We start from the raw sequence: 25,628 nt of genomic DNA, 5'->3' as shown, positions 1-25,628 counted from the left end.
GAGCTGGTGCTCTCCTCTGTCTCACGCCTGCTCTAGGCAGCAGAAGCTATGGCCCCTCAGCTCACATCAACAGGAAGGTCAGGTCTTCATTGTTTATTTTTAATACACTGAGTTATGTGATTCACTTCCCTCCCACTTTTGTTCCTTATTGTTCACATTCTTTCACAGAGGATGGAAAAGTCACCAGCTAAGTGAATGGTTGGGGTTCGCCTGCCACTCTTTGACCTCAGGTTAAGACACCAAGAGCACACTCGAGCTTTGGGGGCTCATTTGGAAGGGAGTGTCCCCACCATGTCTACCTGTAGAAGTTTCTGTAGGCACAACGCGTGTCCGTACTTAGCTGCCAGGTGAAGCGCATTCCTCCCTACGAAAGCAAACATTTCAAGTCTGTGAGAAGGAGTATTGTCTTCATATGGCAATCTTCACAGAAATAATACGACAATTGTTCCCCCAATTGGTTGACAGTATATTTAATTTGTAAACAGGCTTTCAGTTCCTGAGATGTTTGACATTTTAGTAATGTAGCACACACACACACACACACACACACACACACACACACACACACACATTTGTGGGTGGAGGTATCCATGTGTTACATCAAGCTTTTCAGGACAACTACAGGAATCAGTTCTCTTCTTCCACCACGTGGATTCATGGGGGATCAAGCTCGGGTCATCCACCTTTGTCCACTGAGCCATCCTATTGTCCCTCCTAACTGTGTTTCCTTACACACACATCTCACTTAGTGAAAGGCATAAGGGTTTCATGGGCTATACCAATATCCGACCTGCGATGCCCTTCAGCTCTTTCCAGTATCACAGATATCTTAAGGTGCAGCTTGCTTTCACAAGCACATCGGCTAGAGAAGAGGCAAACACACAGGCTTTCAGTATCCACACAATTCAATGTGAGTTTAAATAAGCTGAATGTTTCCCCGGGTCTGATCAGCCAGGTTCTAACACAAAACACAGAGAGCGCAGGTCTATAAGCAGGTCTGGATACAGCACAAGCAGCTGCTCCCACTAGTCTGTGAGACACGGCCTTTACATTTCAGAACCCAAGCTGCAAGTGCAGCTCAGAGAGCTTGCAAGAGGGCTCAGGGGGCAGAGGCAATCGCTTCCTACCTGATGACCCAAGTTCTATCCTCAGGATCCACACAGTAGGAGGAGAGAATCAATTTCTGCTTTTGTACTCTGACCTCCACATGTGTCCTGGGGCATGTAAGTGTTAACTTGCAAACACTCACCCATGCAAACAATAAATAATATTCAGCTGAGTTCATCAAAATCTAAAGCTCTCGCTGAAGGAAAAGCAGTAGCTTTTCCAACAGCTGTGTCCAAACACTTTCATATTTACCTTGAATGTACAAAGTGTTGAGATTTAAAGACAGGGGTAGCAAGAGATGAGGGGGAAAAAAAAAGGATCCAACTGTCTAAACAACTTGTGACAGAGACAGGCAAACCCAGGACAGGATCCCTATGGCATTAGTCTCTTGTAGGGTCTGGGGCAAGTGACTGAGTGCTCAGTATGTCAAACCCTCGTTGGCTGAGCTGCAGAGAAGATGAATTAACACGGGTGAAGCTTGTAAGGTACTCAGCAGCTCCAAAGAGAAACCACCCAGTTGCTGTAGAGTGTCAACTGTCACCATCCTTACCGCCACCATGGAGACAGCCAACTGAGTGTCAAATACCCTCATCGCAAAGAGGACATGGCACAGGATGTGAATATAAACGAAACGGCCCCTAAAGTCTCTGAAGTCAGGCATTGTAGCATTAGAATTAGCGGGCAGGTCTGCTGCCCTCGCAGTCTAAATCCCCTGTACTTGACCTCTCTCATAGTGATACTCAGAAGTAAATGTTTTCTCAACTCAGAAACTCGGGACTGGAGCAACGGCTCAGTGGTTTAAGAGCACTTGCTGCTCTTGCAGAGGACCTGGGTTCAGTTCCCAGCACCCACATCAGCCAGCTCACAGCCAGCTCTAGGGGATTTTACATCCACTTGTGGCCTCTATGGGTACTGTGCTCACATGGTGCACATACATATAGCCAGGCACACAATGCGTACACGTAAATAAATCTAAAAATAAATGGTAAGTAAAACAATAAACTAAAGCAGAAACAGTTATTTTACTTCTTAAGTTAGGTTTGATTTTAAATGTGTGGAGTATATAACTGCTGGTAGAGTGTTTGCCCAGAATATGAAAGGCCCAATCTTTAGCAAGAAAGAAAAAGAGAAGGAGGGAAGGAGGGAGGGAAGGAAGAAAGGGGAAGGGAAAAGTGAGGGAGGGAGGAGGAAGGGAGGGGTTAATATTGGAGGAGGTGTACCTGCACTGTCCCTGGTTGCAACATCAATGCCATGAGTAAGAATGGCGTTCAGACACTCCAGATTCCCTTTGGCTGCCACGACGTGGAAGCTGAATGAAAGAGAACACCCATTATGCTATGGAAACTAAGGAAGGTAATTTAAAGGTTCATGGACCTAGAGATGGCTCAGTGGTTAAGAGCACTGGTTGCTCTTCCACAGGACCTAGGTTCAATTCCTGGCACCCATATGGCAGCTCACAACCATCTGTAACTCTACTCCCAGGGGATCCAACACCTTCTTCTGGCCTCCTTGGGCACGAGGCATACATGTGCACAGACATATTTGTAAGCAAAACACCCACACACATTTTTAAAAATGTTCTACCAACATCATCCCTTATTAACACACACATGTGCACACACACACACAGAGGCACAAACACAGTGTTAAGAAGGCGTCACTTTATTAGAACACCTTTATAAATACAACATTTTTAGTTTCCATCTGAAATGCTTAAAAATTTGACTAAAAAACTAGCCAGGGGACTCTAGAAATAGCTCCTTAGTATGAAACACTTTAATGTTCGATGGCTTTGATAAGAGAAAATGTCATTATATAATGCCATTAGCCCTGTAATTTACTATTTTGCTATCAAAACCCCTAGTGCTTGGAACTGAATAAATAAATGTACACTGGAATTTATCTTCTTGCTTTTTTTGGTTGGTATGTGTATATGTCTGTGGTGTGTGTGTGTGTGTGTGTGTGTGTGTGTGTGTGTGTGTGTGTGTGTGTGTGTTTGAGGGTATGTGAATGCACATGGAAGCCCAAGGCTGACACTGGGAATCTTCCTTTATCAGGCTCTGTCTTATTCACTGAGGCAGGGTATCTCACTTGAGCCTGCCCAGCCTCCCCCAGGCCCACCCATCTCCACTCCCTGAGCTTGAGCTCAGGAGATGACAGACCTCTCCCTGCACCTCCATCTCCATGAGTTCAGGGGTAAGAAGTCTGGTCTTTGTGTTTGGGTAACAAGCAGTCACCCACTAAGCCACTTTACCAGCAACCACACTGGAACATTTCTAAAGGTCATTTTGTTTGATTTAAAATATACTGAAACTACCCCCAGAAAGTTACAGAAGAGGGTTAAGGACACAGTAGACCAGACTTTCTCTCTTCCGAATTGTCTAGCTAGCCCATGCTTTCTCCCTCCAACAGTGACTATTATCAACATTGAATTCTTCTTCTTCCACCCGTGTGGCTGACATTTCACACAAGCAGACGCCATTGATCAAGGTCCCTAACAAGGAGGGTCAAGCCTGCTTAAGATGCTAACTTTGGGGCTAGGGAGAGGAACCCACAGTTCAGAGTACTTGCTGCTCTTCTAGTCAATTCCTAACACCCTCATCAGTTGGCTTAACACAACCCATAACTCTGCACCAGAGGAGCCCACCCCTTCTGCTCTCCACTGGCTCCCATATACATGTGTGCACACATCCACACATCCATGTAAAATAAAACCTTTTACTGAATAAACTGCTACTGACTAGAACTCATCCAAATATAAACTTGTGAGGAGATAGGCATTGTGGGTAGAAGACACAGAATCCAAGGTGACATTGGAAGGAGGTCCTGGGCAAGAGGACCTCCCCTGAAGATGTCAGGCGAAGGCATGAAAATGCAGGCCCAGGCTGGGCTCACTCTCAGCAGGAGGCTCCTTCCCTGCTCAGAACAGAGGAGCTCATGTTCCCACTGCTGAACCCCTATTCTCCTGGCACCCCATCCCTACCTTCACTAGTCTCTGTAGAAGTAACATTTTATGCCATATAAGTCCAATATTGATTCTTTCTGTGGCTTGCGGTTCTCTTCCCAGTCAACTGCAAACTCAATAAAAGCAGAGTTACTGTCTGTTTTGCTTTCTGTTACACTCCCAGACACAAGTGTGAGGTCACACTCGCAAATGTCTGAGCAAGTAAAGCCAAGAGACAAAATCCACAATAGCCTGCAAATCCATTCTCAGATACCAGGTCATTATGTGACTCTAGTTATATTAAGACAGATGAGAACAAGTTCCTTGTGAGGACAGCAGGGCTGCGTACAGCTCCAAGTACACAGGAGAAGAGCCCTTCTTAACAGCCAAATTCATTCTCCATTTTAATAGGACAAACACATTTGGGCCACGGATATCATTCTGTCTCCCGAGATATGGAAGGAAATCATACCCTGTAACACACTGTGTGGCCCTCTGGAGGGAAGCAGGAGTGCCTCCTCTACACTGAGGTTCTTAAGACTCCTAAGACTATAGAAATGCCAGTTTGGGGGGTTGCACTCCTCAGCTCACCAACTTACAAAGACTGTGGTCTACATAACAGCCCAACATGACACTGACCGTGCACACGAGAGCAGGATCCCCAGCTAATCCACTGCCTACACTACAGACCTATAAATAGCAGACATGCTTCAGGGAGAAGACATGTCAATCATAGAAACGTGTGTGCAGAGCTGCTCGTGACATATGAGAAAGAGCTTTACAGAAACACTGCTTTGTAACTAAGAGAACCTCTTCTTCTTAAATATATGTAGTGTGTGTGGGGGGATGTCTTTATATGATTGTGTGTCTTTGTGTGTATATGTCTGTACAAGTATGTGTGTCTGTGTATGTGTGTGTATGTCTGAATGTACATGTCTATGTTTTGTGTGTCTGTCTGTGTGTATGTCTGTGTATATGTGTGTGTGTCTGTATATACATGTCTATTGTTGTGTGTCTGTCTGTGTGTATGTCTGTGTGCATATCCGTCTGTGTATATGTGTGTGTTTGTGTATGTCTATGTGTTTATGCCTGTGTGCTTGAGGATGTCTGGAGGCCAGAGAGAGTGTTGGATCCACTGAAGCTAGAGTTACAAGATTGTGTGCCTACATTGGATAGTCTTGATCATTAAACTCGGTTTCTACCACTACCCCCATCCTGGGTCTTTCTAGAACCACATTATATTAAGAAGTACTTGTTGCTTCTTAAAAGAATTTCAAAACATGGGACTGGAGAGATGGCTCTGTGGTTAAGAACATTGGTTACTCTTATAGAGGACACAGGTTCAATTCCCAGTACACATACTCAATGGCTCACAACTGTCTATATCTCCAGTTACAGAATATCCAATGTACTTTTCTGGACTCTGTGGGCTCCTGCATACCCACGTACATACACTTGGGCATGCACACAGACATATAGACATATAAAATATTTTTAAAAGTAAAAATAAAAAATTGAAAACAAAATGTTTTCAAAATAAAAGTGTCTTTAAAGTTTTCAAAGTTAAGCTGGTCAGTGGTGGTGCACACTTTTCATCCCAGCACTTGGGAGGCAGAGGCAGGTGGATCTCTTCTGTGAGCTTGAGACCAGCCTGGTCTACAGAGCAAGTTCCAGGACAGCCAGGGCTACAAAGAGAAACCCTGTCTCAAAAAACAAAAAACAAAACAAATTGAAAATTGAAAATAAAATACTTCAAATTAAAATTGTTTTGCCATTAGAGATAATATAGAAGATAAATCTGTAACACACATTAAAGTTAGCTAAATACAAAATGCTTTCATTAAGAAACAATATGTAGTTATATACATATAAATGAAAAGAGAAACATTCTGCCCTATGAGTCCCAGGTAGAAGGCTACTTCTTACAAAGAAAACCTGGAGGTCTAACAGGAATCAAGCGACACCAAATGACACTGATTCTGTGTGGCTCAGTTAGCAAAGATAATCCCACAAATGAACTTTTGACCAAGAGAGGACACTCAAGCAACCATCCATTCCAAACACCGAAAGAAGGAGAACTGTGGGCACACACACAGAGGGCTTTACCACACAATGTACTGTTTTACTGTTGGGGAAAGAAGAGACTAGTCAGATAGCTCACTTGTAGAGATTACATTTTACCATCTGTGCTACGAGCTGCATCAAACAGCATAAGATTTGTCAAAAAAAAAAGGAGAAAAAATAAAAATTCACTTATCTATCACTTAAAAGGAATGCTACTTGACTGGGCACAATGGTGTACACCTTTTAATCCCAGCACTTGGGAAGCAGAGGTGGGTGACCTCTATGAGTTTGAGGTCAGTCTGGTCTACATCTTGGTGAAGTTAGGTAACACTACCTGGAGATACCCTGTCTCAATGAAAGCAAGCAGACAGACAGACAGACAGAAATCTAGCTGCTGGACAAAACTGACAGACTGAAGCCAACAGATTCAAGATTTATTGCTGTTAAAACCTGAATTTGTAGCTTCACTCTGCTCAATTGAAATATTACACATTCCAAAGTCATAATCTACATCAAACATTAGTGGTTTGATTCCTAATATTCACTTCTCTATTTAGCATCTGGCTTCCAATTACACAATTTTGAAGAGAAAAAAAATCGCCTGCAAGGCTAAGACAGGGATTTTAGGAAATGGGACTTTTCACCTCTGGCGCTGGAAGGGCTCCCAGCTACAGTTGCCAGAGCTGGAATTAAGAGTCTTAACAGAATCAAGATCTACCCTTTAACCCAACTGCCTCTTAGCATCAGTAAGAAAGGAAACGGTGCAGATCTGGGATGGTAGGGAAGAGACATTGGCTCAGAGGCACAGAGTAAACTGGGAGTCAGTCAGTTCACACAAACACAGAGAAGATGGACTCTCTAACTGTGTCTCCCTGAGGCACACCAGGTATTCCATCCCCTCTCTGTTCTGCTCAGTTTTGCTGAAACAAATGATCTAAATTAAAAACTCAATTTGGGGCATGGACAGCGTCCTTTTCAGAATGCTTCCCAGGTGGAAAGCTGGGGCCACATCCCAGCTCCAGGACGCCTGAGATCAGAACAAGCTATTTACATTCTGAAGACTTCTCTCTGCGTCTTCCACTTGGCTGCTTCAAAGATCAAATATGATAAGGACTGAAGAAAAGTTTGCCAATGAGAATACCCGAATAGCACAGGTTGGGTTTTACCTAAGCAGCTGGACACAGAAAAGTATCAAATGGAGGGCAATTGTTAGTTTGTCTAAAACATTTCTCAGTAAACGGTTCTGTGTCAGATGTTTAAAGTCACAACAGGGATAGCCACAATTGGCAGATGGCATTTGGACCCCAGGGCTCTACCCAGACCTCAGTGACAGGGGGATACTCACGCCGATCTGCCTTCCACATCCAGCTTGCCTGGATGGACGCCCTTTTTGGCAAGGATAGAGGATACTTTCTCCACATCCCCCCTTTCAGCAGCCTTCATCAGCCGGTCATCGTATTTATTCCACTCTGCTGAAAGCTACAAGAAAAGGAGAGAGGAAGCAGGGCAGACCATGTTAGTCAGCTTCCTACGGAGAGGAAGAAACAGAAGGCCCTCGGAGTGTATCACTCAGTTCCCAGCTGCACCCAAACCCCCTTCTCTCTGCTATGCTCACTTGGCTGGGACAGCGGATTATTTATTTACGTACGTATTTAGTTACTAACTTATTGGAGATGGGGTTTCTCTATGTAGCCCTGAGTGACCTGGAACCAGGCTGGCCTTCATCTCACAGGGATCCATCTGCTTCTGCCTTCTTAGTGCTGAGATTAAAGGCCTGTAAAACCTCCTCAAATCATGACTCGTGAGAAGTCTATCTGCCTTAAACTTGAAAGAAAATGTATGTTTTACATGTTTGATATCCTGTTAGCATCTTAAGGGGAAAAAAAGGAAATTAATAATTACTGAACATTCACCCCAAGTCAGTAGTAACCCCTTAAGCTACCCAGAGAACTACAATTATGAGATACTCTTAACAGAGGAGAGGAGTCACACTCCTGGCATCAAATGACTTGAGTGGTGGAGCTGGGTCTTGACTCTGACAGCTCCCTGTCCCCCTATGGCTCACACTTTCACAGACGTCTCTGGTTACTGTTTCCCAGCATCCTTAGGTTCAGTTAGTGGAACTCTGTGCACTGTAACACACTATAATGACTCCTATTTCAAAGGTGTTCGAAATACAACTGTACACATACAATATTCAACAGAATAAAGGATAGATCATACCTACACATTAGGATCAAAAGAAACTAAAGAAGAAAGACTCTAAAGCATTGGGGTTTTTCTTTGTTTGTTGTTGTTGTTGTTGCTTAAGAGACAGGGTCTCCCTATAGAGCCCAGACTGGCCTCAAACTGAGGCCATCCTCCTGCCTCAGTCTCCCAAGGCATGCACCACCACCACCGTTGCCAGCAGACGTTTTTTATTTTTGCAAAAACTCAGTGCATATAAACTTACAAGGAAGGTGAAGGTCATTTCAAAACCAGGAGGAAGTGGCACACAATATATAGTTTGACCACAGCAAGGTTGTGTTGGCTTTGGTCGGAGAGCACACTGGGAGGCCAATGACATAGATCTTTTCTCAATGCATAGATGTACCAGAACTTGGGATCAAACTGTAAACATGTGGGCTGGAGAGACAGCTCAGTGGTTAAGAGCATTGGTTGCCCTTCCAGAGGCAACTCCCAGGACCCACAGTGCAGCCCACAGTTGTCCAGTTCCGGGGATCCAACACTTCCATACAGACATATATGTAGGCAAAACACCAATGGACATAAAATAAAAATAAATTTCTAAGAAAAGAAAATGTAAACACCTATGCTTACATACACACTTACATATATTATAATATATGTAAGTGCAGGTGTGGTTTAACACTTAGACGGGAGATGGAAGAAAAGGTAATATTGGGTGACAGAACACACGTTTTTAAGCACAACAGATTTAATCTTGGAAAGTACCACATTGGGCTGGCAAGATGGCTCAAACACTAAAGGTTCTTGCCACCAAGTCTGACAACCTGAGTTTAATCCCCACGACCCACAGGGTAGAAGGAGAGGCCTGACTCCCACAAGTTGTCCTCTGATCTCTGGCCACGAGCTATGATATGTGGCACTCTCATGAATACACGCAAAGATGTTTACGACGTAATAAAACTCACTTCTAAACCCCATGCTCAGCCAGTGCTATTTCTACAACTCTGTAAGATACAAGCATTGTGGGCTGGGGATTTAGCTCAGTGGTAGAGCGCTTGCCTAGCAAGCACAAGGCCCTGGGTTCGGTCCCCAGCTCCGAAAAAAAAGAAAAGAAAAAAAAAAAAAAAAGATACAAGCATTGTCACATCATTGGCAAAGTCATCAATCCCTTGCCCACAAAATCCTCTACATGTTTAACAAGAAAAAAAAAAAAGTCCAACTTCCTAAATCTTTATAGTAAATTCCTCCAAATGACGCATGAAGTACTTAAAAGAGAAAAATACAAAAATTGAAATTTTTAACTCTCCTGAGAATTATTTTAACGGACCCTGGTCTGAGCATCCACAGACTTCAGAAATGAAGCACCGAGGTTAAATTTAGTAATCAACCCGTCTTCCTCTAACTTCCGAACTCCAAACTGCCAACATGTGAACAATGCCGACCTCTTGACTCAAAACCTGAACCTAACTCAGGGTTTCGGCCTCACCTCTTTCACTTTAGAGCAAGACAGCCCAGCGCTTGGCCTGGGGAGCAGCAGTGGATTTAGGCGGAAGAGGTGCTGGGCTGTCAAGTGCCTGGAGGATTAGGTCATGCTCACCACACAAATACTGCCCTAACTGATTAGTTCATCCTCAGACCTAAAACCGCCATCGTGATCCCCAAAGAAACTTGCTAGGCAGCACAAAAGCTCCCCATAGCTCACAAACCACTGAGAACCCCACAGGAAGGCTTTCAATAGAGGAGGCAGAGGAGAAGGAGAAGCAGGAGGAGGAAGAGGAGGACAATTCAACATGATTAGAGTCTTGTGTGAGTAATTTTACGTCCGACTTCATTAAGCACCATTTCCAGTTCTGCCCCAAAGTCAGTTAACAGTACTACTGCCCCGCTACTAACATTCTATCTTGTGCCTTCTAAGTCCAGAAACACAGACGCTTTTGTCTGTGGTCGCTAACACTGTGGGCGAGGCCAGAAGGAAAATCATCAGCCCAGAAATTGTCATTAATAAACCAGGACACTTCAAAAGCACACGAGAAGCCTGTGTGTGGATCCTTGTCCCACAGATACCTACTGAGTGGTTAGAAGCGCAAGGCAGCCAACAGTTCATCATAGCCACGCTCCTGGTGGCGTGTTGCAACCATCAAGGACGCTGCATTAAGTTACAAATCTCTGCAGCTCACAAAGCCAATCCGCAGATGTCCAGCAAGGGACTCCCCTCACATGCCGGGCTGCACGTAGCCTGGATCTCCAGGCTTAATCTCTTCATCTTTTGGATCCTTCTCCACCATCGTAAGGCTGAAAGGGTCTCCTCCTTGCGGCCGAGCACGGGACACAGGCTGCCCGAGTCAGGTATGTAACTCCTCCTCTTTCTTACTTTCTTGCGAGTGGCTGGCTTCCAAAGTCTTTCCCTTTCAGGGACTCCGTTGGAAGGCACCCCACGTCCTGCTTCATCCACGCTGCAGACCAGGCACTGCTGTGCACAAGAATGGCCACCTCCGAAGTGACCGGTAAACAGCGTGTGGCTTGCATCACACAAGGGCAGTTTCTATTTTAGATTCCATAGAACCTGACAGCTGGGTGATAGAAGTGGGGCTGAGAACTTGTTGTCAATGCATGCCTTCCCTCTGAGTAACTAAACTCAGGTCTCCTGGGGAAATGACTCAAGCACATTGTGAAACACGCTGACCACGTCAATACAGTCAGTGTTAGTGTGTGACAAGGAGACGCCGTGGAGGTGGGAGGTGTACAGACAAATCTGGTTATTCAACAAAACAGTATTTCAAGCCGGTTTCAATCTTAGGGTCATCTATCATGGAATTACACTAGCCTGAAACAAACAGGATATAAAATTCTATTTAAAGCAAATGTGTCATGCTTTCATTTAAGGAAATGCACACACACACACACACACACACACACACACCCCACCTTGAATGCTAGTACCCCCGGCTGGCTAGCTCTGTCTACAGCCAGGTTTCAGCTTACAACTGCTGCCAGTCTGTCTCCTCACATGTCAAACAAGAAGGGACAAGGGCACTGCCAAGCACGGTGGTGGAGACTGTGGCACAAATTTTAATTTAAAACTTTAAATTTAACACTTGGCACTCTGCACTTCCAAGCTGAGCGCCCCGTCTGTGAGAATGAGCAAACACTGTTTGGTGGAAAGTCAGATGCTCTGGATTCGTGGAGACGAACAAAACACGGTAAAATAAACTAATTAAAGCTGACAGAAGACAATGCATCCCAAAGCTGAGCTTTGTAAAGATAGACACAGCAGACACAGCTATGTGGGGCGGGCAAGAAGACAACCCCTCCATACTTTGTACACCGCCAAGATTCTCCACTTTACCTGGGCTGCTCCCTCTGCCAGATCAGGAGGTCTAATTTTGGTATGTGTGTGTCTGTGTGTGTCTGTGTGTTTACTGTGTTCTACATACTACATCTGCATGAGAATAACTTAGAGATCCTTTAAAAAACATAGTCACAAAAACTGTTCCATGGGATGTGACATTCCGAGTCAGGCTTAGAGGAAGGAGGTGACCATCCCACCAGAGATTACACGCCTATTGAAAATGCTACATGAACTCCAACAAGGAACCGGTTCCCTCCAGTTGCAATGTAAGCCATGAGGCCCATATTCTAATTATAAACCATGTACAGTCTCACACGCCCTGTTGAATTCTTTTGGAAACAATAAGGTGTTTTCCTCCCAGACTGCATGAGATACCAAAGGGTCACTTGGCCCCGGAGACTCTGCCTAGCCTAGTCTCTCTTCTTCAGGGGAGATCCAGGATGGAACTCAGGCCTTGACCTTTTGGGGTAACAGAGCAAGCACATTCTTTCTAGAAATAGGCCAGCAAAGGCAAAGAAAATTAAAAAAAAAAAAAAAAAAAAAAAAAGAGGGGAGCTGGAAGAACTCTCCAAAGTCACACAAGGGCCTCTCAATTCAGGAGCTGGGCTATGTGCCCTCATGCATCTGAGCTGCCCCAGATGCCACCATCCTGCCCTATTCATACCCACCCCACAGTGGCTTCCTAAGGACCAGATGGAGTACAGCCCTGACTCTGCTGCCCCCAAACCTGGAAGCCCATTCCCTAGCTTCCACTTGGTCACTCTCAAATGTCATGTCCTCGGAGGCCTCCCAGACCCTTGTGCCTGAGCATACTGCTCACCACTCCACGCCACCCCTCTAACTGGTACAAGGGACCCTTCTTCAAATTATAGTCACCTCTATCCTTATACCCTACTTCCACCCGTCCCTCTATGACCCTTCCAACGTTTATATACAACAGAGGTCTCAGTTCTCTATCTTGAAGCCATGAAACTGACTTTTAAATAGGTAATCTGGTAGCCACTGGGTTCTTAGTCAGGGTGAGAAGAATTCCAGTCTCCTAGTCCTCTCTCTCCCACACTCTCTGTTCCCTAGGCGGGATCTGTACTGCCCCAAGAAGCGGCAGGAAGCTGTGGGTGGCTCAGCTAGCTGTGAGTGGGTCCACAGACCTCCCAGTCAAAAAGCCATTCTTCTGGTCCTCCCCTCCTGAGCCATGTACCTTGGGTCTGCCTTTGTGGCTCAACAGACTTAGCTATTAGCTGTGGTTTAAGGAGCTCACACCTGCTGCGTATACCAGGGGAGCAGATTATACTGCCTCAGGTCCGTCAGCTACAAAGCAAAGACGGAGACAGAAAAGCCATCTGCAAAAAAATCAAAGATTGGATGCATTTGAAAAGCTTGATGCTGGGGCTGACAGATAATAACCTCCAAAATGGAAGGGATCAGTCAGTTACAAGTGCTCCTGCCGAAGGATACTAATACAAGAAAATTCTTCTTAAAATGAAGAAAGAAGTAGAAAGAAAAAAATTTTCAAGTGTTTCTTCCTCATTCCTATATCAACTTTATCTCAGGGGTAGCCAACTCATTGACAGAGCTTATCTGTTTTGGGTTGTTCTATTCTTTTGAGATGGGGTCTCACCTCACCCAGGCTAGCCCGGAACTCTAGCTAACCCAGGACGATATCACCACACTTCTGACTCCTGCGCCCACCTGCCCTGGTACTGGAAGCACAGGTGTGTGTTGCCCTGCCCAATTTGTGAGGTGCTGGGAGTCTAACTCGGGGCTTCCTGCATGCTAGGCAAGCACTACCAATGGAGCCCTTAAGATTACATGGGTTTTGGGGACAGAAAGGCACTTCACTTTCTGATTTCACTCAGCCCACATCTCTGGACCAGGTCCTTACGATTGCTGACATCACAGAAAAGGGGTCACCCACACACACACCTTCTTTTTTTTTTTTTTTCTTTTTTCTATTTCTCGGAGCTGGGGACCGAACCCAGGGCCTTGAGCTTGATAGGCAAGCGCTCTACCACTGAGCTAAATCCCCAACCCCCACACACACCTTCTGATGGCCGAGAATACCACCACCTTTGACGTAATCTAAGCAAAACTTTAAAAAGAAAAATCCATTGAAACCTTTAGAAATAATAATTTACAAAAAAAAATACAGGGGGAGAGAGAAATATAATAAACCACAGGTGCATCCTGGGATGTTGCAGTCTTGACTTTTTACAGATGGCTTCTCTGCTGCTCTCTTTGCTTTGTAGTTGAGGGACTGGAAGCTCAGGACCTGCTTCCCTGGTCCACCCAGAAATTTAAAAAAAAAAATTTTTTTTTAAAGAATAAAAAGAAAGATCTAGCATAGGGCAAATCCTGGTTTCCTGACTTGCGGCCCAGGAAAGGGCTGAAGAGATGACCTGTGGCTAAGAGCACTGGCTACTCTGGCAGAGGAACTAGAACTGCAGTCCAGTCCTAGGTGATCTGATGCCCTCTTCTGGCCTTCATGGGCACTGTATACACGTGGTGCACATACATGTGTGCAGGCAAAAACGCATGCACATAAAATAAAATAAAAACAGCAAAAAAGGAAGATGACAGTAGACAGATTTAAAAGGGACACTGGACCCTTCACAGCTGAACACACAAGCAGTGAGTATCAGCCCCTGACCAAACTAACTCTTTTAGGAGTGCGACTACAGACTAGCTACTTAAGGACGTTAAACAATTATTAAAAATGGAGGGTGCTGTGTGATAATGTTGGTGTATAAATTTTCCAGCTCTATTTTTAGGAACTACATCTTATATCATGCTCAGATACATCAAGATATCGATTACATGCTTTGACCACAATCAAAATGATCAGGGTGAACCAAATTCAACAGCACGTTTGAAAGATTAAGTGTTATGATCAGGAACTGGCAAACCCCGTTGTAATGCAAGAAGAATTCATGATAGAAAGATCGATTAGTGTCACATACCAAGTGACTGGACCGACGATGGCTTTGTCAGCCTTCCGAGGTTAAAATAGTTCATCAGCAGGCGTGATGGCTCACCAAGACGAGGCACCCATTCAGTCCCACGACCCACACAGGAGTGGAGAGTAGGTTCCTGCAAGTTGTGCTCTGACCTCCACGTGTGTGCACACACACACGCACGTACACATGTTTACATTTGAGGTGACTCTTCTGGCAAGTTTCTGCTTCGGTGTCATACGTGAGAACGCCACTGTTCTGAAGGTTTTACAGTAGTAAGGCCTGCGTCTGTGTCTGTGAGCATGTGGGCGGCTTTACTTTTCAACTGGGTACAATGTAAGAGTCTAGCTTCATTTTTTTGTGGCTAACCAGTTTTCCCAACACTGTTTGTTGAGACATTATCTTATTCTCATTGGGATAACTACTATCAAAAGAAGAAAAGAAAGAGATGTCAGGAATCATGGGCCCTCTCCACTTCTGGGCACCCATTCGAAAGAATGCCCAAGCCCACGGCACCATTCCTCCCAACAGCCAGGAGTAGACGCAGCACAGACGGTCCTCGAGTGATACAATGGAGTAGTATGCAGTTCTTAGTGAAGGCATTCATGTCCTGTGGGAATACTGTGTCAGTCCCCCCACCTCCTCCTTCCCCCCCCTCTCCACTCTCTCCCTCCCCCTCTCTTTTTCCTTCTTTCCCTCCCTTGCCCCTCACCCAGTGTATAAGGCCACCTTCATAGGAATCAAAAGCAGTTAATTCCTAGAAACAAAAACCAAACGGTGACTGTCCGAGGCGGGGGAGGGGAGCGACTGATGAAAAAGGGGAGTCTCAGTTTCGGCTGTCAGCTGAGGCAGTTCTGCAGATCTGCTGCACACTGGACACATAACCCTGGACCGAAAAACTCAACAGTGAGTCTCTGTTACAGTTTATAGTTGATAGTTTACATTATGTTAGGATTTTTGGCCCAGCAGTAATTAAAAAATAAATATGATTTCTTAGATATCATTAATATAATTGATACAAATTTATAACTTTTTACAACGCCAAGGCGGGTGAGAGTGGCTGCGAGCCGACAGTAGCTGTCATAGCTCGGCACAGGCTGCTGTGTGTGCTATGAGCCAGCCTCTCCGCCTCCGACATTCACGTACTGCTCCTTCACACTTCAATATGTGGTGGAGAACACCTCGAGCTGTATCACCCGGTTACCAGGGAGGCCCTCTAATGTGTCACTAGCAGTGGAGGCACAGCCCATAGTCCTTTAGGAAGCCACCTCCCTGCCATGCACACCTCAGAGTATCTTGGCAAGTGGCAGCCAGGCATTTTACACAGCTCTGCAGGGGCAGGTGCAAGCTTTTGTGTGCTCACTAGTTTTATTTCAACTTGACACAAGCTAGAGTCATTTTGGAGAAAGGAACCTCAATTGAGAAAATACTCCACCAGATTGGCCTGTGGTGCATTTTCTCAGTTGATGGTTGATGGGGAATGACCCAGCTGACTGTGGGCAGGACTACCGCTGTGCTTGCGGTCCTGGGTTCCATAAGAAAGCAGGCCTCTGCATCAGCTCCTGTCTCCAGGTTTCCACCTTGAGCTCCTTCCCTGACTTCCTTCACTGGTGGGCTGAAATAACCCTTTCCTCCCCAAGCTGCTTTTGGTCATGGTGTCTCATCACAGCAATGGTGACCCTGAGAAACCCCTGAAAGCAAGAAGCCCATTTTTATTAAGAAGCTCCAGTGTTGACCATACAGTATAACACATGCATTTCTTTCTTCAATTTTAGGTGTTTGTGTATGTCTGTATGTGTTTGTATGTGTTTGTGTGTATACAGGTGCACATGCGTGTGTGTGTGTGTGGTCCCAGAAGCTGAATAGTCAGCCGGTGGTGTCATTCTGAGGAATGGCAGCCACCTCCTAGACTGGCTGGCCAGTGAACCTCAGGGACTCCTCCTCTCTCTGACTCTCCAGCATTTTCTCATGAGTCTCGGTGCTTTGTAAGGCAAGAGTTTCCCAATGAACCATCCCCCAACAAAGAGAGTTCCACGGCTAGTTACTGTGCTGGTCTGAAAAGGAGATAATCAACTCCAAATGCAGCTATCCAAAACACCTATGGTAAAGTCAAATTACAGCTGTCTCTCCAGAATAAAGACAACATTCTAACACAAAACAGCTATTTCACTAGGTGGGTCTAACCGGGTGGTAACTTTAAACCCTGTAGTGGCTTGAACGAATGTCCCCAAGAGGCTCTGGCATTTGAAAACTTGGTCCCTAGGTGGTATGGGAAGGTTATAGATCCTTACTGGAGGAAGCAAGTCCCTCAGAGAAGGCGCTTAATGGAACAGTGCCTTGCCCCACTTCCAGTTTACACAGCTTTTAGACTAAATGGCCATGCCCCATGTCCAGCTAGTTCATGCTCTCAGCTTTCTAAGTGTGGACAGATGGGAACGTGATCTCTCAGCTTCCCATTCCAGCCGCCATGCTTCCCCTGCCATTATGGCTTCTCCCTTGGGATCTGTAAACTCTTCCTTGGATAGGACACATGGGGTCCTGGTTTTATCACAGCAGCAGTGAAGTAAATAATACAAGGGCTAAGCACACAAAGTAAATACCTCCCAGGTCTGAACACGGGTACCTCATTCATACCAAATGCACATTAGTAACTTTTTCAGAAATGATATAAAATTTAAAGTAATGTGTGGCCAAACGGCCAAGTGTGGCAGTGCACACCTTTAATCCCAACACTTAGGAAGCAGAGGCAGGAAGATGTCTGTGAGTTCAAAGCCAACCTGGTCTATATACTGCATTCCAGGACAATCAGAGTTACCCTGTCTCAAAAACAAAACGGCAGCAAAAGAAACACATGTTCAGTCCAGAAAATCTCGAGTGTATTCACGCTTACAAATGAATGGGAGATTACTCATAACCTCCCTGCTATGGGTTGGTTCTGAAATGTCCCTAACAGCTCATGTGTTAAAGGCTCGGATCCCAGCACAGTTCCTGGAGGGGGACCTTCCTGAGGTGACTGGGTCGCAAGGACTCTGGCCTCAGGATGTGATTTCTCCATTAATGAATACATACTGGGCATCCTGGAGGCAGAGGACATGAGGCAGGGCAAGTGGGGGAAATAAACCATGGAGGGTGGCCTCTTTAAAAGCTCTGGTTATCTTCCTCTTCCTCTTTCTCTTCCTCTTTCTCTTCCTCTTCCCCGACAGCCCTCTCATTCCTGTTCCATTGACACCTGACTCATCACTATGCTAAAAGTGACTGGGCCAACCACGGACACGGAACTCTAAGCCTGAGCCAAAATACCTAAGTCGACTGCCTCAGCCTGCAGGATCTGGTACTGTCTCTAAGTAAATAGTGTCAAGTTGAATTAAATCACAGGATGCACAATCGATAGTTGCTGGAAAGTTCTTTGGCATGTGGGGAGCCCCCTGCCCCCAGGTATCTGATCACACAATGTTTATAAGTCAACAGCCCGAGGGCTGTTGTCCCAGTGAACAAGAGTAACCAACAGACCTTCCATCTTTTGTTGGTGTTTTTCTTTTTAAAGTTGAATTGAGATTTTTTTTTTATCTATATGATTTCAACATTGAATGTATTAGGATAGGAATTCCTGAGGAAAAAAGCTATAGATGTAAAGAAATAGGAAGACTTTAATATACAGGCAAGTTGGGGCCAGTGAGGGGTTCAGCTGGGAGTGCCTTTCTGCTAAGGTTGACATCTGAGTCTGCTCCCCAGTATCTACATGGGAGAAGGAGCGAGCTGACCCCTCCCTCTGCCCCTCCCCATGCACACCAAGGCATTCTCATGCAACCTCACAGGTGATAATTTCACTTTATAGCTGCCTTCTGTGAAAGGCCAAGCTGACTCCACCGCTCTCATCTCCCCATGGAGCAATTCTAAGCCGAGATGCATGGGCTGTTTCCCACGAGCCAAGCAGGGGACACCTGGGTGTCCTAGAGCTGAACTCTTGCTTGGAGGTACTTCCGGCCCTCCCAGGTTAGGAGCCCAGCGGCCCCCACCTCCCAGATGCTGTGATTTAAACAGGTTTAACTGTTCACACTGAATTTGGTCTTCTGTGTGACTGGTGATTTGTCACTGACAGAAACTAAGCTTTTCTTGAAGAACTGGGTTAGTTACCAGCAGAACGGCAGTTATTGAGTGTGGGTGCCACTCCCCTGCACTTGCTCTTAGGACACCTTCACCAAAACTGAAAGCCACTGACTCCATGCTCTTAAACTCCACAGCCTCAAGAACTGAGTCAAAAAAAAAAAAAATAACAAAACAAAAACAACAGCTTTAAAAAAAATCATCATGTCTTGGGTATTCTGCGATAGTCACAGAAAAACTGACTAAGACAGATGCCAGTTGCCATCCTCAGGTTGTGGCCTGTGTCCCTGACAGGATAGCTACAAATCATGGTCTTCACAATCCCCTCCAACACCTGGTCAATGAGAGCAGCCCACAGCTTTGGGCATACTCAGGCTTTGATTTAAAGGGGACTGTCAGGGTGAATAGTAAGAATAAGGAGGTGCATAGGGCCAGCTGTCTCCAGGGCGTACGGGCTTGAAGCTCTCCTTGCCCTGTCCTTTCCCGTTTCTATGGAGCTTGTCAACCTACCCTTCAGGATCCCCTCGGCTCTGAGGCAGCCACAGAACACTTAGAAACCTTCAGAACTTCTTGGCCAGTATTCTTTCTACTAGCTAAGCTAGTTCCACTTCACTGAACAAGTGAAAAAAAAAATCCTAACGTAGAATTATAAATTTAAGCCTCATGTGGGCTCATACCTCTAATCCCAGCACTCAAGAGGCAAAGGCAGATAGCTCTTTGGGAATTTGAGGACAGCCTGGTCTTCATACTGAGTCCCAGACTAGCCAGGGCAACACACTGAGAACCTGTCTCAAATAAATAAACAAACATAATAAAATCAGATCCAATGTCCCTTACAGCTAAAGGAAGGAAAGAAGGAAGGAAGGAAAGAAGGAAGGAAGGAAGGAAGGAAAGAAGGAAGGAAGAAAAAAAGAAAAGAGAGAGAGAGAATACAAACATTGGCACTTGTATAAGCAAACCATTGTGAAATGCATACTGTATGTAAGGGACAGCCCCGGGAATGCTAAGCCCAAATCTCCCTCCAATTAGAAGGAGATGCTCTAATGGAGACACACAAAGGGTAAAGCAGGGGAATGAGGAACTATCAATAAGCACAGGAAGCTGAGATGGGAGAGCTGGACGGGAGTCAGGGTGGGTACTCAGGAAACGCTGCTCTGAGGCCAGCAGCAGAGCAGGCTCTAACTGATGAGAACCAGCCAGGGGGATTTCCATCCCAGACAGGCAACCACTGCTGAAAGGGGCCTGGCATGTTCCAAAGAAAGCAGAGGATATCCCAGCGGAGACACATCATGGAGAGGAAGGCAGGCACCGAGACCAAAAGTCCATCCTTCCCCTGTCTTAGCATAAACATTTTTCTAAAGCAACGTCTTCAGAGACTAAGGTGACTTCTTTCATGAGACTCTTTGGTCATGTCAGAATCACATTTGCAAACGTTCTTCCTGGGGCTGAGGAGGTAGGTAGCTCAGGGGGTAGCATTAAGGGCATGAGGACCTGGGTTTGGATCCCCAGCACCACATAAAAGGTGGCCTCGCATGTCTGTGGGAATGGAGGTAGACAGAAGCACAGAGACTATTGCTAGCCTGTCCCAAGATTCAGTGCATACACCATATCCATACATACATGCACCAAATGCACATGTACCACACACATGTATCACACACATGCACATACACCAATGAGCAAGCACATATACCAAACACATATATACACACACGTGTGTGCATGCACCACACATATATACACTTACACCACACAGGTTTTCCTAACCTGACATACTACATTTCCACTTCCAAGATTTCATATTGAATCACAGTCATTTGAAATGTTTACACTAAATATCATAATCTACCTTACCCACTTCAATCCTAAATATATAAACAAAAATTTCAACTACAAAAATAATTTGTAGTTGGGCCAGTGAGCTAATTCAACAGGTGAAGATACTAACTGCCAAGCCCAGGATCCAACAGTAGAAAAGGAGCCAGGGCTCCTGCAGGTTGTCCTCTAACCTCTACATGCACCATGGTACATGCATGCCCTAGGCCCCCACCAATACAAACAAGCAAATGTGGCAGGCACAGTAACATGTGCCATTAATTCTAAGCACTCAGGAGGCAGAAGCAGACAGATCTCCGAGGTCCCCTGTCCCTGCACTTCCAGATGAGACCTTGTCTATAAATACACGAATATCGTTAATTAAAACTAGGAGCTCACAATCTCAAGACAAAAGTCTTTCTCAGGGGAGGACTGGGGCCGGGGGTGACTATAGAAAGAACTAAATAAAACCTTCTCCAGTAGAAAATATACAAACACGATAAATAACAAGTAAGTTTAGACAAACTCCAAGTGTCTGATTGAAACACAGCACAGCAGGCTTCTACAGTACCCTGCTATCACCAGCCTCGCTAATAAAACTTAAGACAGGCCCCACCCAGCTCGGAAGCAAGCAAAGCTCACTGCATTAGCATTCCTCACAGATTGGGCTGCTCATCAAGACCTGCTCTACGGCTCACAGGCTTGTGCTTAGAAATATTTGCTGGGTCCCATTTAGTTTGGAGGTCATTTGGTCCCACTCTTATCTAACAGCATTAGAGCTGACGTAACAGAAGAGAAGCGGGAAGGATGAGCTAGGAAAACAACTGCTATAGAGTGTCTGTCTCAGCCTTTCTTGCTCCTGCTTGCCCATCTACCCTGCCGCCATATGCCCAGAAAGTGTGCCATTAGGACTCACTGGGACAAACAGAGGGAAGAGAGATGATATTCTTTACCTTCTCTCTGACCAAGGCACTAAGAGATTTCATCCTACTTTACTGACTCTACTTACTGTCAAGACAGGCTGGGGAGATGGCTCTGTGGGGAGGGTGCTTTCATACAATCATACAATCTCAGTTCAGATCTCAGCATCCAGGTAAAACACCAGGGAAGGCAGCAGGCCCGTAATTCAAGTGCTGGACAGGCTAGACAAGATCCCTGGGACTCCATAGCTTGTCATCCAAACCAGTGAACTCGAGCTTCAGTGAGAGACGCTGCCTCAAAGGATGAGGTAGATGGTGTCTTAGTTGGGGGTAACTGCGGCAGTGATAAAACACTGTGACTAAAGCAACTTGGGGAGAAGAGGTTATTTCAGCTCACAGATTCACATCACAGGTCATCACTGAGGAAAGTCAGGGCAGGAACTCAAACTCGGCAGGAACCTAGAGGCAGGAACTGATGCAGAGACCATGGAGGAGAGCTGCTTATTGGTTTGCTCCTTGTGGCCTCCTCAGCCTGCTTTCTAATAGCATGCAGGGTCATCTGCACAGGGGTGGCATGACCCTGTGAGATGGGCCTTCCCACAATCAATCAAGACAATGCCCCACAGACTTGCGTACACGCAAACTGTATTAGAGGGCATTTTTTCAATGGTGGTTCTTCTCTCTCTGATAAGTTGACATAAAACTAGCCAGCACAGAAAGCAACTGAGGAAAATATCTGATATCAACTTCTGGCCTCCACTCACACCAACAGGCATGTATGCAAGCACATGTACAAGTGTACCTACCTACATTTGTACACATACATAGGAATAAATACAAAAATGTCAAAGACAAAAATGATGATGATTTAAATAACAAATTTGACCTCTTCAGGGCTGTGTGGCCACAGAATCTGGAATAAGATGCTTTGTAAAGAACTAGATAAAAGAGAAAGCAACACTCTGCCAAGCGTTCTGGCCTCCCTGCGAGATTCTATTCTAGGCTATTACTTAAATACCAGACTGACCACCCCACCCTAAGACAGACATGTGCTCCTTTATTAGCACTGTCTGGTCTTCAAAAAAAGGTTTATTTAAAAAAAAAATAGAGCAGCCAGGCTGGTGCACAGGCCTGTAATCCTAGCTCCTTGGAGGCTGCGCCAGGTAGATCACAAGTTCAAGGCCAGTGGGGGCTACAGGGTGAATTTAAGGCTATCGGAGACATGGCTTAGTGGTAGAGCACTTAACGAGGGAATGGGAGGCCCCTGGATAAAAACAAAGAGATGGGGGGGGGGGACCAATCAAGCCAGGAAGGTGCCTGTCTTAGTTAGGGTGACCATTGCTGTGATAAGACACCATGGACAAAACTACTTGGGGAGAAAAAGGTTTATTCAGTTTAAGCTTCCACATCACTGTTCATCATCAGCAGAAGTCAGGACCGGAACTCAACCAGGGCAGAAACCTGGAGGCAGGGGCTGATGAAAAGCCCATAAGTGGGGTAATGCTTACCAGACTGCTTGCATGGCTCTGCTTTCTTACAGAACAAAGGACCACCAGCCTCCAGAGGTGGCCCCAGCCACAATCTCCACCAATCACCAATCAACAAAGCGTCCTAGAGGCTTGCCTACAACCCACCTTCTGGAGGCATCCTCTCAGTTGATGCTTCCTCTTTTCTGGTGACTCTAGCTTGTGTGAGGCTGACATAAAACTAGTTAGCATAATACCACTCTGATTCAAATGCATGCCTCTGTTTGTTTTCTTATCTCACCTCTCCAAAAGGAAATGCACTAAATTCCAAGGCAACTGCTCCCACACATCTCAAACAGAACAAACCACAGTGCACAGAACAGAGTTCTTGGGCTACTCAGATCTTAGGCAGTGTCCCCTTTAAAACGTTTAACAATTGGTAACTGAAAAAAGTAAACTCCCAAATATTTTCTGAAAAAGTACACACATTACAGTTTTTTAAATGTCTCAAATACTATGAGTAATTTTTTTAATATAGAGTTTTACCTATATTAAAGTATTTACCCAAGGAGAGACTTTTAAAAGCTTCTGCACCTACACACAACAGACAACAAAGATATGTGAAACAGTTTAACAAATGTTTCTGCAAGCTTCAAACACTGGCCAGTTTTAGGATGTACTAAGTAAAAGGCAAAACACATATACTAGCTCAAGAGAGAGCCTCAAGCTGGACTACAGGGGAAACAATCTATTGCTAGTCTAACCCTTTCACAAGCTGCTTTTTAGTATGGTTTGCAAAGATACAACAATGAAATCCAAATACAGACCCAAGAGTTCAAAAGACTCTTCAAGAATCAAGCAGAGGGGCTGGAGAGATGGATCCGTAGTGAAGATCTTGCTCTGCTCTTGCAGAGGACCCAAGTTGCCAGACCCAAGACAGGCAGCTCATAACCACCTGAAAATGCAGCTACAAAGGATCCGATGCCCTCTTCTGGACTCCAGGGGCATTGCACTCATATGCATATACCCACTTTCAGATACACACATGCGAACATAATCAAAACTAAATTCTTTCATTAGAGAAGAATGAAACTGGAAGCAAGCCTTGTAATTCCGGTCAATATTTTTTTTTATTTAAAATGAGAAACATTAAAAGCTTCACAGGAAAGGAGACAGTTGTAAGAAAGTGGTTTTTTCCTCACACATCAAGTCAGTATTTCTACATGAATGCTTAACTCTTTCTCATAGCTGCCTCACAGAGGACCTGTCCCAGGGAGTCTTAGTATATGCCTCATACATAGAGCCCGGTATATGACTGGGGCTGGGAAGATAGCTTTATCAGTAAAGGGTCTGCTGTGCAATCAGGAGGGACTGAGCTCAGATCCCCAGCACCCATATTAAAAAGCAAGCCTGGTGTTGAGTCTGTCATCCCAGTGCTGGGAGGTAGAGGCAGGGGGAGCCTTCGGCTCATTGGCCACCCCGAGTAGCTAATCGGTGAACAACAGATTCAGCAAGAGACAGTTTCAAAACACTAAAGAAGTAACTGAGGGCAGTGCCTCGACGCCCAGATCTGACTTCCACATGCATGTACACACATATGCATGTGCACCTCCACACATGTGTACACATACATACACTCACAAAACACACATGTAAGAAAACTAAAGTGTACAGCCTGCGGTCATGTTTATCTTAAAAATATAGCCTCTATAACAGCTCTCTTCTTCAAAGTTGTCGAGAAACACTCCTAGGTGCACACACAACTGCTACACTCACTCGGAAACGAGCCCCTTAAGTTTGGGTTCTATTGCTTTTTCCCTCCCTGGTAAATGAGATCTAAGGAAGCCAGTTCATTTACAGTGGTGGGTGGTGACACAGAATTGTTTCCCTCCCCTCTGGTAAGCTGATCCCTTTGAAGAGTGACTTCTCCACTCCTCCCATCAGGGCTTGGCACACACTTCCTCATCCACTGAGTGTGAGCTGGCCTGAGAACTTGTTTTACTTGACCAACAGAATGCAGCAGGGGTAACCTGCGGGACTCTAAAGTGAGGCCTCAAGGAAGCTGTGCTTGCCACTGTGGTTCTCTTAAAATATCACTGCCTCACTGGACAAGACTGGGGCCTTGAGGATAAGCAATCATGAAAGAAAAGGAGCTCACCACGCAGCTGCCCAGCCAAGCAAGCACTCTAGAATGTCACCATGTTAGGTCATCTAGTGCTAGTGGTCCCACTTCACTGCTGTAGCCATGAGAGTGCCCTGGACCAGCACAACATGGAACCGAGAGCAGATAAACAGTGACTTACAGACTCGGCTGATGTAAAGTAAATGTTTGAAGTCTCTTGTGGAAGCCAGGAGAGGGCATCAGATCCTGGTGATGGAGTTACAGGCAATCATGAGCACTACAACGTGGGTGCTGGACAACAAACTCAGGCCCTCTATTCCACTGGTGTTTGCTCTTAACCACTGAGCCATCTCTCCGGCCCCACCACCAACCTTTTTTACTATCTTAAAAAGAGAAGGCAGACACACTTCAGTAGTTGTTTATAATAATATACAATGCTGATAAAATTGTATAGAAGAAATACTCCTCCCTCTTTCCCCAAAGGTGCACAGGTAATTCTCACCTGCTCCATAGCAACCCTGCACAGCCTGGCAAATTTCTTGGTGAAAGGTTGAGCAATGTTTTGAGCTTGGTAGACACATTCTCAGCTGCAGATT

General features: G+C 45.4%; 1 protein-coding gene across 3 annotated transcripts in view; it reads right to left on the bottom strand.

Annotated features, from left to right (window-relative positions):
• The window catches only part of Uaca (uveal autoantigen with coiled-coil domains and ankyrin repeats), an 88,358-nt gene that overhangs the window by 30,923 nt on the left and 31,807 nt on the right, over nucleotides 1–25,628 (bottom strand). For 2 of the 3 annotated variants that reach the window (XM_006243205.4, NM_001195564.1), the window contains exons 2-4: nucleotides 7,461–7,594; nucleotides 2,328–2,416; nucleotides 300–364 (exon numbers count right to left, since the gene is read on the bottom strand). In XM_006243205.4, the coding sequence (XP_006243267.1) occupies nucleotides 300–364; nucleotides 2,328–2,416; nucleotides 7,461–7,594 (288 nt within the window). Of the gene's footprint in view, nucleotides 1–299; nucleotides 365–2,327; nucleotides 2,417–7,460; nucleotides 7,595–10,373; nucleotides 12,201–25,628 lie in introns of those variants that run through there. The other variant, XM_006243206.4, reaches the window with a different exon arrangement.

The sequence above is a fragment of the Rattus norvegicus genome, chromosome 8 (genome assembly GCF_036323735.1).
Source record: "Rattus norvegicus strain BN/NHsdMcwi chromosome 8, GRCr8, whole genome shotgun sequence".
Lineage (NCBI taxonomy): Eukaryota > Metazoa > Chordata > Mammalia > Rodentia > Muridae > Rattus > Rattus norvegicus.
This window is presented reverse-complemented; position numbering and strand designations above follow the sequence as displayed.